This window comes from Ochlerotatus camptorhynchus, unplaced genomic scaffold (assembly GCF_037179485.1).
Source record: "Ochlerotatus camptorhynchus isolate MF236.1 unplaced genomic scaffold, CSIRO-AGI_Acam_v1.1 ptg000007l, whole genome shotgun sequence".
NCBI lineage: Eukaryota > Metazoa > Arthropoda > Insecta > Diptera > Culicidae > Ochlerotatus > Ochlerotatus camptorhynchus.
Genome location: NW_027040499.1, coordinates 1,807,585 through 1,819,884, shown reverse-complemented (window position 1 = coordinate 1,819,884; position 12,300 = coordinate 1,807,585). Strand labels below are relative to the sequence as shown.

The window sequence follows — 12,300 nt, the reverse complement described above, 5'->3', positions numbered from 1 at the left end:
TTCTAAACAAGCCATTCGCTTGGAAACTTTCCTCAAATCTGCTAAAATGAACACTTTATCAATTATCAATAGGTCACTATCGAAAATTACGCAAATGTCTAACTGTTGCAATCGTAATCAAAATTATCACCGTTTGCCTGCAAACAGCGCTTTCCCTAACACAGATTTCAGAATCGAATTCCATTCGGTCTCACTGAACGGTGCTTATTCAATCACCGCGTGTGGTGAGTGGTGTCCGGTCGTCATCATCAGCAACAGCAGCAGCAGTGCTTTCGGCGCGTGGCGTTGAACATTGTTTTCCAGTACACAACGAAAGGCTGCCCGCAAGCAACGAGCTGCAACCCACACGACCGTCCATTCACCGAAGAAGGAGGAAGAAGCCACGCCGCAATCAGTAGCTCTTCGTGAGTCGCTGTGGGCCATCTATGCCAAGCGCGTCACCCTCGTTCCAAACATCATACAGCTCGCCAGACTCATCCATGTTGAACACCCTAATAGCTCAGCATTACTCAACCATCACGACAAAACGGTCCTTTTCAGGACCATCATAAATTTGTTAAAGAGTATTGGCTGGACACTTGTCATGGTCATCCATCGGATGTCAGTTCCCATACGTTTAAATCTAACATACCATGTATTTTTAAGGCAACATTGGGGGTGCAATTTCAAAAAACCATAGTCGGTCGCGGCCTGAAAGTGGCCTGATTTTCATCCAGAGAAATTTTTCTACGAATCAATTAAAATCAAGACTTTATAATTTTTCAAAATGTAACTATTGACAATTGCACAAATGTGCAACTGTTGCTATAATAATTATTTAATTATCACCGATTGCCTGCGAAAAGCGCTTTCTCATACACAGATTTCAAAATTAAATTCCATTCCGTCTCACCGAAAAGTGTTTATTCAATCACTGCGTGTACCACCAGTACACAACTAAAGGCTCCCCGCAAGCAGTTAGCTATCAAGGCCGCTGATCGGATTCAGTTGCTCGTCGTAAGCTGCTGTAGGCCATCTATTCCAAGCGCGTCACCCTCGTTCCAAACATCATACAGCTCGCCAGCCGCATCCGTGTTGAACACACCGAAACCATAATAGGGGAAATGGATGTAATGTTGGCCTAAATGCCCCTAATATGGGCCCATACATCAATTCAACAATCGACTAAATTTTCAACAGCGACCAAAAATATCCATTAGTACCGTCCCAATGACGCGTTCAACTAGATAAAATTGATAATTAGCAGATTTAGCTATGGGCCAATCCTAGAACCATAGGCCAACATAAGACCTTGTTCACAAAATGACGAAAACACTACTTGGGCTTAGATCTAATTTTGGGCCTACAAAGCACAACCCGCGCTTTGGCTCTATTTTTCTGGTGGATTTTTTTTTCACAAAATGGGATGTTTTCACTGCTTAATTTATTTACCTTTCCGTACGTACCGTAAGATTTGATAAGGAGAAACATTTTTTTGAGATATTGTTAAAAATCTAACACTGCTTCTTGGCCCCAAACTTGGCATAAGGATTCTAAATTAGGCCTAATGCATTGAAACGCCATTCAAACACCATTAAATTCACTGCGGCCTATCGGATGAAGATAAACATTTTTTTTTTTCGGTCGGAGTGCTGCTTTTGTTTTTGAGAAAAATGGGTGCAAACATTCATATCACGCGTTCTCAATGACTTCGTTCGGTAGCTTAAGGAAACGAAGCAGACTGGAACCGAACCATGGACGTTGAGATTACGGGGTCTGTGTGTTGACCACTCGTCTTTCAACGCTTGGGAAAATGAAATGGTTAAAGGCGTATAAGATCTACCTCATGTTAGACAATCATTCATAAGTTTTTTCTTAAGAAATCCATATATGTCGTTCATAAGTTGAGCCTTATGAAATTCTTATGTTTATTTGCCCCAGTGTAATAGAAAGATAGGCGGAAAAAGTGTATAATGAAGAATGGTTGCATGCAGGGTTGCTTCCTTTCTTTTGCTATAGATGAGTGATTTTCGGAGTTTTGAATTCGTTAGATGTTGTAATGGGGATTTGTGTTGTTGGATGCGGGAGAAGATTGGAGGTCGGGTGTTTGACGCATAGAGCCTGTCAATTTTGCTTTCAGAGTTTCACAGTCAGCGAGTTTATGATTCGTGAGCGCTCGCGATTCGTAGAATCGTTGATTGTGACTGCAAGGGGATTTGGCGGGTTTTGTGTGTCAGGTGCTTGCATTTTGGCGTCTTATTGTGTCTAAACTGAGCAGAGTATCATTATAGCGTCTAATGGTTTTGAGATTCCTGGTTGCGTGAAATATATTTGTGAGAATATCTTTTTGAGATTTTACTAGTCACGTTTTGTGTGTAGTTTATATTTTATTTCTTTCGTGTAATTATCGTAAATAATAGTTATTCAATAATAAATAGTTCATCCATATATTCGTACTTTGACGCAAAGTGTTATGGTTATGAGATGCTCAATGATGCTAGATGACCCTGGAGGGATCGTTTTTGCTTACTGAGCAGAAAATCATGGGTTTAATCCCAAGCTCTCCGTCATGACTCTTAAAATTCATTTTTACTAAACAAAGGCGGCTATCGAAAGATTAAATAAACAACAAATAAACAATACATACACAGATAAAAATTCTGAGTTTTAATAGTGATGACGTAAACTTGTATTTCATTACATGCAACCGAGCAACTTGTAAACAATGTTGTTTACAACAATGGGCTTTCGTATACAATATTTGCTACATTGCATGAAATGTCTCAGAACTTTACATGATATATAACGTAAACTTATATGATATGCGACGCTCCATTTATGTACATCATACTGAACAGAAATTTACACTACTTTTTCGAACTGTGTACTTTTGGTTGCATCGCCAACTTGAGGTGAATCCTAACCGAATACCCTACCCAACCCTCCAACTCCGTAGCACTTATGAGGGTGTCGCTAAGTCGGTGGCCTCTCGTTAAGTAAGTACTATATCAACATTTCCTTCCCTATCCCTAGTTATGGTAAAGATGGGCATGGCCGGGAATAGCGACAGTCATGCTTCTGTTACTCTTGTTTAGATTGGATCCAATGTTTACTCCCCAGCATTATTCCTGAAAGTAGTCTAACTGAGAATTTCAGAAGAGACGTGAGTGTCGCTAGTATCCAATTTACGAAGTATATCATAACAACGCTAACGCTAACCCGATGGCCGCCATATTGGATTCCAACATAGCGTCGGATATCGATTTTTGGCATCTACGCGTTGTTCCCGTTCCGAAAATAACCATATCTTAGGGTATTTGACACTTCATAAAACCAATGGCCACTATCTTGAATTTCAAAATGGTTTCATCTATCGATTTTCACCTGATGGCCGCCTGAAACCTGATGGCCGCCATTTTGGATTCCAAAATAACGTCGAATATCGATTTTCAGCACCTTCGCGTCGTCCCCGTTCCGAAAATACTCATATTGTAGGGTATTTGAGACTTTCCCTGACCTCGATGGCTGCCATCTTGGAGTCCAGCATGGCGTTAATTTAATTTTCGTTCAATATAAAATAATATATTATTACTACATATAATCCAGGATACCATCCCTATCGACAACCGATATTGTGCGGATACTATCCGGATACTATATTTAGATGCCTGCGTCGTCAGGTCGTGACAAGTCGAATGAGCCCCAAATTGAAGTGAAAGTGGAGAAAAACGAAGTAAGCTGTTTTCGAGTCATTCATCGCATCAATTGAAAAAAGTCTTTGCTTCAAATGAAATGTACTGAAGCACTTGACGAACGAAAGAAGCGACAGTCAAGTCATGTTTGACAGGAGAAATGTTCATCGTGTCAAGAAACACGATGACTTACACAAAAATGATATTGCTCGAAATGAAGCGACTTCTTTTCTTTGTTTCGAAAATGCAGAACCCTGACATGACTAGATGACTAAGTAGAAATTTTCATGTTATTCAATCTAATGCCAATGTTACGCACAAAAATATCTCAAAATATGAGTTTTTAGGGTTGTTTCCCGGGTACTCAACATATTTTTCCCGGTTTCATATAAACAGCTAAAAATTGTAAAAAATTAACTCATGCATGATTGTTTTCAGAAATTGATGTCACTGGAAAATAAGTTAGTTATGAAGTAATGAAATTAGATTTTTAGCGGAATGCTTAAATAAAACAGCAAAAAAAAGGTTATCTTCCATTTAATTCCACTTAATTAATTTTGGTATTTTAAGGGGGTAGGTATTTGATAGGTCTTTAGTTGGAATGACACTGATGAAGTCTGCATATTGTAGTAAAAATACGTCTCGATCATGGATACCAAAATTAATTAAGTGGAATTAAATGAAAGATAAGTTATTTATATAAACGCAGAAAACATACGGAAATGTATTGAGAAACAAAGTAAATTTCAGGAATTATAAAATTTTCAAATGTTTTGTAATTGCCATAAATGGGTTGATGCATTTCGATATCCGTAGTCTTCATTAAAAATCCAAAATTACATAAATTTTAGAGCACTGGATCAAGGCAAAACCGACGTCTTAGCGTCCCCCGGCGATACCTTAGTCAAGACGAGCTCAAGTATGTCAGTTTTTTTTTTTTAACTCTTTATTTGTTCCAAATTCAAAATAAACCACATTTCATTTTAACCTAGGTGCTCCAGTTACTACAGTTACTTACCAGCTTTAATTGTTATGATATATATCTATGTGTTTTTACATTCTCCTGCCTTGGCAATTCAGTATTTTAAACAGGTTGCCTGCAATACATATTACAGTATTTTACACAGGATGCCTGCATAACAATTGAAATCTTAAAACTAAAATCTAAAACTAAATCATATCTAGGTATAAAGGGAATTAATCGTTGCAATTGAGGATTGCAACGATTTTTGCTTGAAATTATTAATTATTTTGTTGGACATTTGTTCTAAAGTCTCAACATTCGAAATTCTATGTATTTCGGTAGTACTGTACCAGGAAGGCAACTTCTAAACCATCTTCAGAACTTTGTTCTGAATCCTTTGAAGTGCTTTTTTTCCCTGGTAGTGCAACAACTAGACCATATTGGCACAGCGTAAAGTATGGCCGGTCTAAAAACTTGTTTAAATATTAGAAGTTTATTCGTCAGGTTTGTTTGAATTTCCTGTTTATAAGAGGATACAAACATTGTATATATTTGTTACATTTGGCTTGAATGCCCTCAATGTGATCTTTAAAAGTTAATTTTTGGTCAAGTACCAAGTACCAAGATATTTCACCTGGTTTGACCAGGAAATTGGAACTCCGTTCATAGTGACTATGTGACTACTACTAGGTTTCAAAAAGGAAGCTCTAGGTTTATGTGGAAATATTATAAGTTGAGTTTTGGAAGCGCTGGGAGAAATCTTGCATTTTTGTAAATAAGAAGAGAAAACATCTAAACTTTTCTGCAGTCTGCTGCAAATAACACGAAGACTTCTTCCTTTAGCAGAAATGCCTGTGTCATCAGCGAACAAAGATTTGTGGCAACCCTGAGGCACATCAGGGAGGTCCTGTGTGAAATTATTATACAATATAGGCCCAAGAATGCTACCCTGAGGAACTCCTGCTCTAACAGGTAGTCGATTAGATTTGGAATTTTGATAATTTACCTGCAGAGTTCTGTCAGTTAAATAATTTTGAACTAATTTCATAATTGATTTGGTTGTTCGATTGGTTGTATGGAAATTTCGTTTTTATGGCTTTCTCAGTCTAGGGTAATTCAAACAGTTAGTTGTGCATTACAATGCACAACTGACTGTTTGAATTACCCTAGACTGAGAAAGCCATAAAAACGAAATCTAATTTCATAATATAAAGTGGAAAATTAAACTTTTTTTCAATTTAGCAATCAAACCTTCATTCCAAACACTGTCGAATGCTTTTTCTATGTCTAGAAGAGCAACTCCAGTTGAGTGGCCTTCAGATTTGTCTGAACGAATTAAATTGGTAACTCTTAAGAGTTGATGAGTAGTTGAATGCCCATGGCGAAATCCAAACTGCTCATCTGCAAAAATTGAGTTCGTATTGATGTGAAGCATCATTCTATTCAAAATTATCTTTTCAAAAAGTTTACTTATTGAAGAAAGCAAACTTATTGGGTGGTAGCTAGAGGCTTCAGCTGGATTTTTATCCGGCTTCAAAGTTGGAACAACTTGTGCATTTTTCCATTTATCAGGAAAGTATGCCAAATGGAAACATCTGTTAAATAATTTTACCAAGAAAGACAAGGTACTCTCTGGGAGTTTTTTGATGAGGATATAGAACATTCCATCATCATCTGGAGCTTTCATATTATGAAACTTTTTAGTTATAGACCTTACTTCGTCCAAATCAGTCCCCCAGGAATCATCAAAAATATTTTCCAGAGAGAAAATATTCAGAAAATCCCGAGCAACCTGATTCTCAATAGGACTAGTAAGACCCAAACTGAAATTATGGGAACTCTCGAATTGCTTAGCAAGTTTCTGAGCTTTTTCTAAGTTTGTGATCAAAATTTTAGCACCTTCTGTAAGCGCTGGAATAGGCTTTTGAGGTATTTTCAAAAATTTTGTGAGTTTCCAAAAGGGTTTGGAACTCGGGTCTAACTTAAAAACATTATTTTCAAAAGTTTTGTTCCTCAGGGAAGAGAATCGCTTTTTAATTTGTTTTTACAAATCCCGCCAGATAACTTTCATGTCAGGATCACATGTTCTTTGATATTGTCTCCTACGGACATTTTTAAGACTGATCAAGAGCTGAAGATCTTCATCTATTATAATTGAATCGAATTTAACCTCGCATTTTGGTACTGAGGCAGCTCTTGCTTCAACTATAGAAGTAGTCAGAGATTCAAGAGCATAATTAATTTCATCTTTGGTTTGTAAAGGAATGTTTGGATCGAAGTTATATTCCATAAATGTTCAATATTGCTCCCAATCAGCTCTATGGTAATTGAAAGTAGAGCTGTTGGGATTAGAAATTATTTCTTGGGATATTTCAAAAGTTACTGGAAGGTGAACAGAACCGAAGTCAGCATAAGTAACCAATTGGCTACAAAGTTGACATGAATCAGTTAAGACCAAATCAATAGTTGAGGGATTTCTTGCTGAAGAAAAGCATATTGGTCTGTTTGGATATTAAACAGTGTAATAACCTGCAGAACAATTACCAAACAGAATGTTACAATTTGAATTATTTTGAGTGTTATTCCATGATCGGTGTTTTGCATTAAAATCACCAATAATGAAGAATTTAGACCTATGACGGGTAAGTTTCTGAAGGTCACCCTTGAGAAAATTCTTTTGCAGGCATACGCATTGGAATGGCAAATAGGCAGCTATAAACGAAAGTTGTCCAAATTTAAAAAACTTTGGTTTCAAATGAAGAAAGAATTTTATGTTTGATTCGTCTATCAACAATGATGGCAACGCCACCACAGGGACCATCAAGACGATCATCTATATAAATAAAATAATTTGCGTCCTTCTTAACCTTATGGTCAGGTTTAAGGAACGTTTCAGTTATAATGGCAATATGCACGTTATGAACTCTCAAAAAGTTAAATAGCTCGTCTTCATTATCTTTAAGAGATCGAGCATTCCAATTTAAAATATTTAATGCTTTAAAATCCATTACTGAATTTTAAAGTCATGACAATATTGTTTGCAAATTTTACTCCAGTTTGAATAGCATCAAACATGGAGTTAGATTTAAGCATTTCAGAAATCATGTATATTAATGAATTCTGTAAAAATTCCATTTTAGGGGCAGTAATGCTTCCTAAGACAAAATTGTCAAAATTTCCGTTAGAACGTTGGTTAGTATTTTGATTTATAACCACTGCAATAGCAGCATAGGTAGCTCCATTAACTCGCTGAACATTGTTAGCAGAGAGGGGAGTAGGTATAGATGAAAAATTTGAAGCAGGGGTGATATTTGTACCTACGGGTACGAACGTAGAATTTGTTCCTCGCTGACCGTTGTTAAAAACAGAGGAATTTGTACCTGGTCAGAAACATGGAGCGTTTCCTAACTGTCGATTAGAACGAGATTGTAGGATCGCTTTCCGAGTCTTACATTCCCAAATATTGGATTTGTGGTTTTCACCACAATTTGAACATTTAAATTTCTTAGGATCTTCCTTCACTGGACAGTCGTCCTTTGCGTGAGAGGAATCACCACAATTCATGCATTTAGCTGGCATGTAGCAATTTTTTGAGGTTTTGGAAATTTCCTCCAGTCTTCCTGAAGTGTTCCCACTTCACTCGAACATGGAGCATAAGGCTAGCTTTTTCTAAGGCGTTAAGGTTGTTTAGTTCACTAGACTTGAAGTGAGCTAAATAAAAATCATTGGAAATCCCGTTGCGCGAATCGCCAGGACGGGATTTTATTTTAATTTTGATTACTTGTAGGGGCACAACTCCAAGTAATTTTGCCAGTTCATCTTTGATCTGATCCAGGGATTCACCATTGGGCAGTTCCTTCAAGACAACCTTGAACACACGTTCAGTTTTGGTGTCGTAAGTAAAAATTTTGTGCTGCTTCTCAGTAAGATACTTGAGAAGACATTTAAATCCGTCCAAGGTTTCAGCCAATACATTCACTCCGACGTCCAATGTGTAGTGAAAACTTAACTTTCACGAAGTTCAAAAGTTCCATGCGAAAAGCATGGAAATCAGAAGTGGTTATCACAATAGGGGGAATTTTTTCCTTCTTGGCATTAAGCCGGGAAAGTTTACTAGAATTTTTCTTGGATGATCGATCATTCTCATCATCCGTGAGCAAATCAAATTGATTACTCAAATTAATTTCATCAGAAGGGGGATCAAGAGTTTGCCCCTTTCTTTTGCATTTAGGCGCCATGGCGGCAGTAAATTTTTATCCAAATCGACTTCCAAGCAGATTACTATAAGAATCTGAAGGATCGAAGAGGAATTTTCTAAATCGATATCCAAGAAGAATTACCTCGGGTAGGGTCCAAACAAGGATCGAAAAGGAATAAGGTTGTCAGTTTGTTGATTTATAGCGTCAGTAACATGGTCACGATGCACGATAGTCTAGTCGTATAGGAGTCTAGAGCGAAAACCCAAACCTTGATAACTTCAAAAATAATAAACTAAAAATCGAAAAAACACTCCTTCACTGATTTTTTGATATGTTGTGTAAAAAAGCCTAAATTTTTAAGGAAAAATATAAAAAACATATCGTGCCATCTATCTACAAAACTATAAAAACAAATACAATCAATTGTTTTTCCATACAAAATACCAAGTATTTAATATCATTATATTTTTCCTAAAAATATTTTCAATTACTTTTCATTTTAAATTTTGATCTTTGAAATAGGCTCTATGGTTCAGAAGTCATGATATTTTTTTTTTTTGGAGCACACTAACATGGAAAAGGTCTCCCTAATGACAAAATCAAAAATACTCGTCGAATATTTTGCGATACGTAACAAAACTACAAATTTTTACCAAAGAAAAAAAAAGTTTAAACTTAGAATGTCTTCTCATTCCAAGAAGTCCTTTGCAATGAATCTATGTAATTTACTCATTTTAAGCTGGCGAACAAATTCGGATCTTCTGTATTATTGAGAAGCAGCACCAAATGTTAAATGCCACTCCAGTGAATAAGAAACATCCTGTTAAATATCATCCAGTAGACGGATTTCAATATGATACTTTTTGAAAACTTCTCTGGTTCTCTGGTTCACGATAGAGTCAATCTGCATGCCCACAGATTTTATTTTATTGATGTATTTCGTCAACCAATCAATCAATTATCTGACTGTACACTTGTTCTAATAGTAATTTACTGCGCAGTATAGTTAAGTACTCAAGTGCCATTTAAGCAACTGAATCAAAATTGACTGCTTTTATTATTGGACTATATTTATGTCCTCACACTTGCCCTAGCCACGTAAATATTCCATGTGTCAAATTCCCCAGGACGCTCAAAATTTTACTAATTAAAACTTTACCACATATCGCAATTGACCACCACCACCACCGGCAACAATCCGACAATGCAGTAATTAGAAAGTTTAAATTATGTGTCAACTACCACCGGCCGCCCCCGCGCATTTAGGTTCAAGCACATCAGTTTAATTAAATAGGTAGAACACTCACATCCAGCATTTCTTGGTCTGGCCCGGTGTCCTGTGACAGCACACGCACAAATCACAATTACCGCAATTAAACTTTTCATTCTCGATCGTCGTGTCACCGCGTTGTTGCACAATTGTAATTCGAATTTGAACTAACTTTCGCTTCCTACCCACGTAACACAACGTCCACCGCCAGACAGTTAACGGACGCGAATGTTTTATCCACCTTATGTGGTCGACACACAAATGGACACAAAATCAAGTGCAGAAGAAAAAAAAAAGACCATTCAAAACCACACCGATAATGTGGGGAAGGAGTTCGTGCCCGGAAAACAGGTTGGCTCCAACTTTTAATTGGCCTGACTGGCAGATTTCAATTATTGTGTGCTAGGTACCCGTATTCAGTGTATTCCAGGGAGCACGCTAATCGCAATTATTATATGTTATTGAAACGAATACGATAGGGAGAGCAGAATAATCATCACTGCAAGAGTGTGTTTGTTCTCTCGATCGCAGTATTTATTTGAAGACATGAATCTGCCGGATTTCGTTCACACGACTGGACAAAAGTTTACTCGGATCATCAGTATGACGTCCGAGCGGTTTGAGTTACGTAAATGTAAACAAACTTTCCCGTGGTAGTTACACCATGAGCCATGGAATTCCCAACAAGTTTTTGCGGTGAAAGTTCCGATTTCTCAGTTTGGATGGTTTATGGGGAAATATTTTCAGATCAATTTATGTGACTTTATCAAAACTACACCCAACCGGTAAATAAAAGATTCTATTACATATTTTCTTGAAAAGTCGGCAGAATTTGCAATATTTCGCGACATGAACAAGTTTTGCAATGTAATTCCCGGAAAGTTTTTAAAATATTTTTTTTATTTCAATGATAGATTATTTTTGGAAGCAATCTCCAAATGCATTGCGTCTAGAAAATTATCTCGTGAAGGTTTTATACAAAAATATGCATTTCGATGCTAAAACTTTCATTACATTTGTGGTATGAAACATAGCAGAGAAATTTGTTTTGCGTGTTCCTATATGCGTCCAAAACATGGCCTCTCACGGCTATCTTGAAGAAAGGCTTGATGATGCAGATTTCAAAATGTTGAACGACGTGATATATTGTATTTCCAATTAAGCACCGTAGAACGGGGTAGCTTTGCACTGGCGTGCACAGGGTGGGGCAAGGTGGGCAAATTGCCCCCCCTTTTTATAAATAAGATTTTTATTTCCACATTTACAAAATTATAATATAAAATAACTTGATTTCTTGATAACTTGATTTGAAGGTAAAATAACTTTATTTCATAATATAATGGCACTGAAAACCATTTATTGCGTCAAATTCTTTGAGATAGTGCCTGAAAATTGCACCACAAAGGTGCATGAAGGGACAAACCTCAATGAACTTTTTTGGTCAAAATATTTCTGGTGTAATTTTTTTTTTCAATGGTGTTCATGGAGGGTTAAAAGAAGAGGGTAAATTTAAGGTGGTGGTAATTCAATGAAAAAGTTTTTTTTTTATTGATTATTTCTGGTGTAAAAATATCATCAAGGTGGTGCATGGAGGGACTAATCAAAGTTAATAACTCTGGTGGAAAAAATTGAATCACGCTAAAAATTTGGAGGTGCACATTTAACTGAAAATTTCTGGTGGAAAGTTCGCAACACTGTGGTGAATGTAGAAGCAAGGTTTATTCATTTTTCTGGTGTTAATTTCCATCGTTCTGATGAATGCAATTGAAAATTTATGATAACGGCGCCGGTGGTGTAGTGGTAAGCGTGATTACCTCTCACCCCAGCAGGCCTGGGTTCAATCCCAGTCGGCGCCGCCGAGATGTTCTGAGGCATAACATCTCTGATCACGCCTTCCTTCGGATGGGAAGTAAAGCCGTTGGTCCCCGGTTCATGAGTTGATGGGTCGATAGGTAGGGTCCAGGTGTGAGAGCTGCCTTCCTGGCACGTCGGTAGCATTGGTGCTCAGCACGGCAAACAAGATCGACAGAAAAAACAAACCAAAGGAAAAAAGAAAATTTATGATGCCAAATTGGCACCATTCTGGCGCATGAAGAGGCAAAGCCTGAAAATTGCACCACAAAGGTGCATGGTGAAACAAACTTCACTTACAATTTTTGGTGCACCATTCTGGTGAATGGAGGACTATGCTTTATT

The 12,300-nt window shown here is 37.2% G+C and overlaps 1 protein-coding gene across 1 annotated transcript in view; it reads right to left on the bottom strand.

Moving 5' to 3' along the window:
- The window catches only part of LOC135697109 (uncharacterized), a 45,140-nt gene extending 34,606 nt beyond the window's left edge, over positions 1 to 10,534 (bottom strand). The window contains exon 1 of the mRNA XM_065216696.1: positions 10,142 to 10,534. Coding sequence (XP_065072768.1) covers positions 10,142 to 10,220 — 79 coding nt within the window. The 5' untranslated portion in view covers positions 10,221 to 10,534. The remainder of the gene's footprint in view (positions 1 to 10,141) is intronic.
- Positions 10,535 to 12,300: the final 1,766 nt, after the last annotated feature.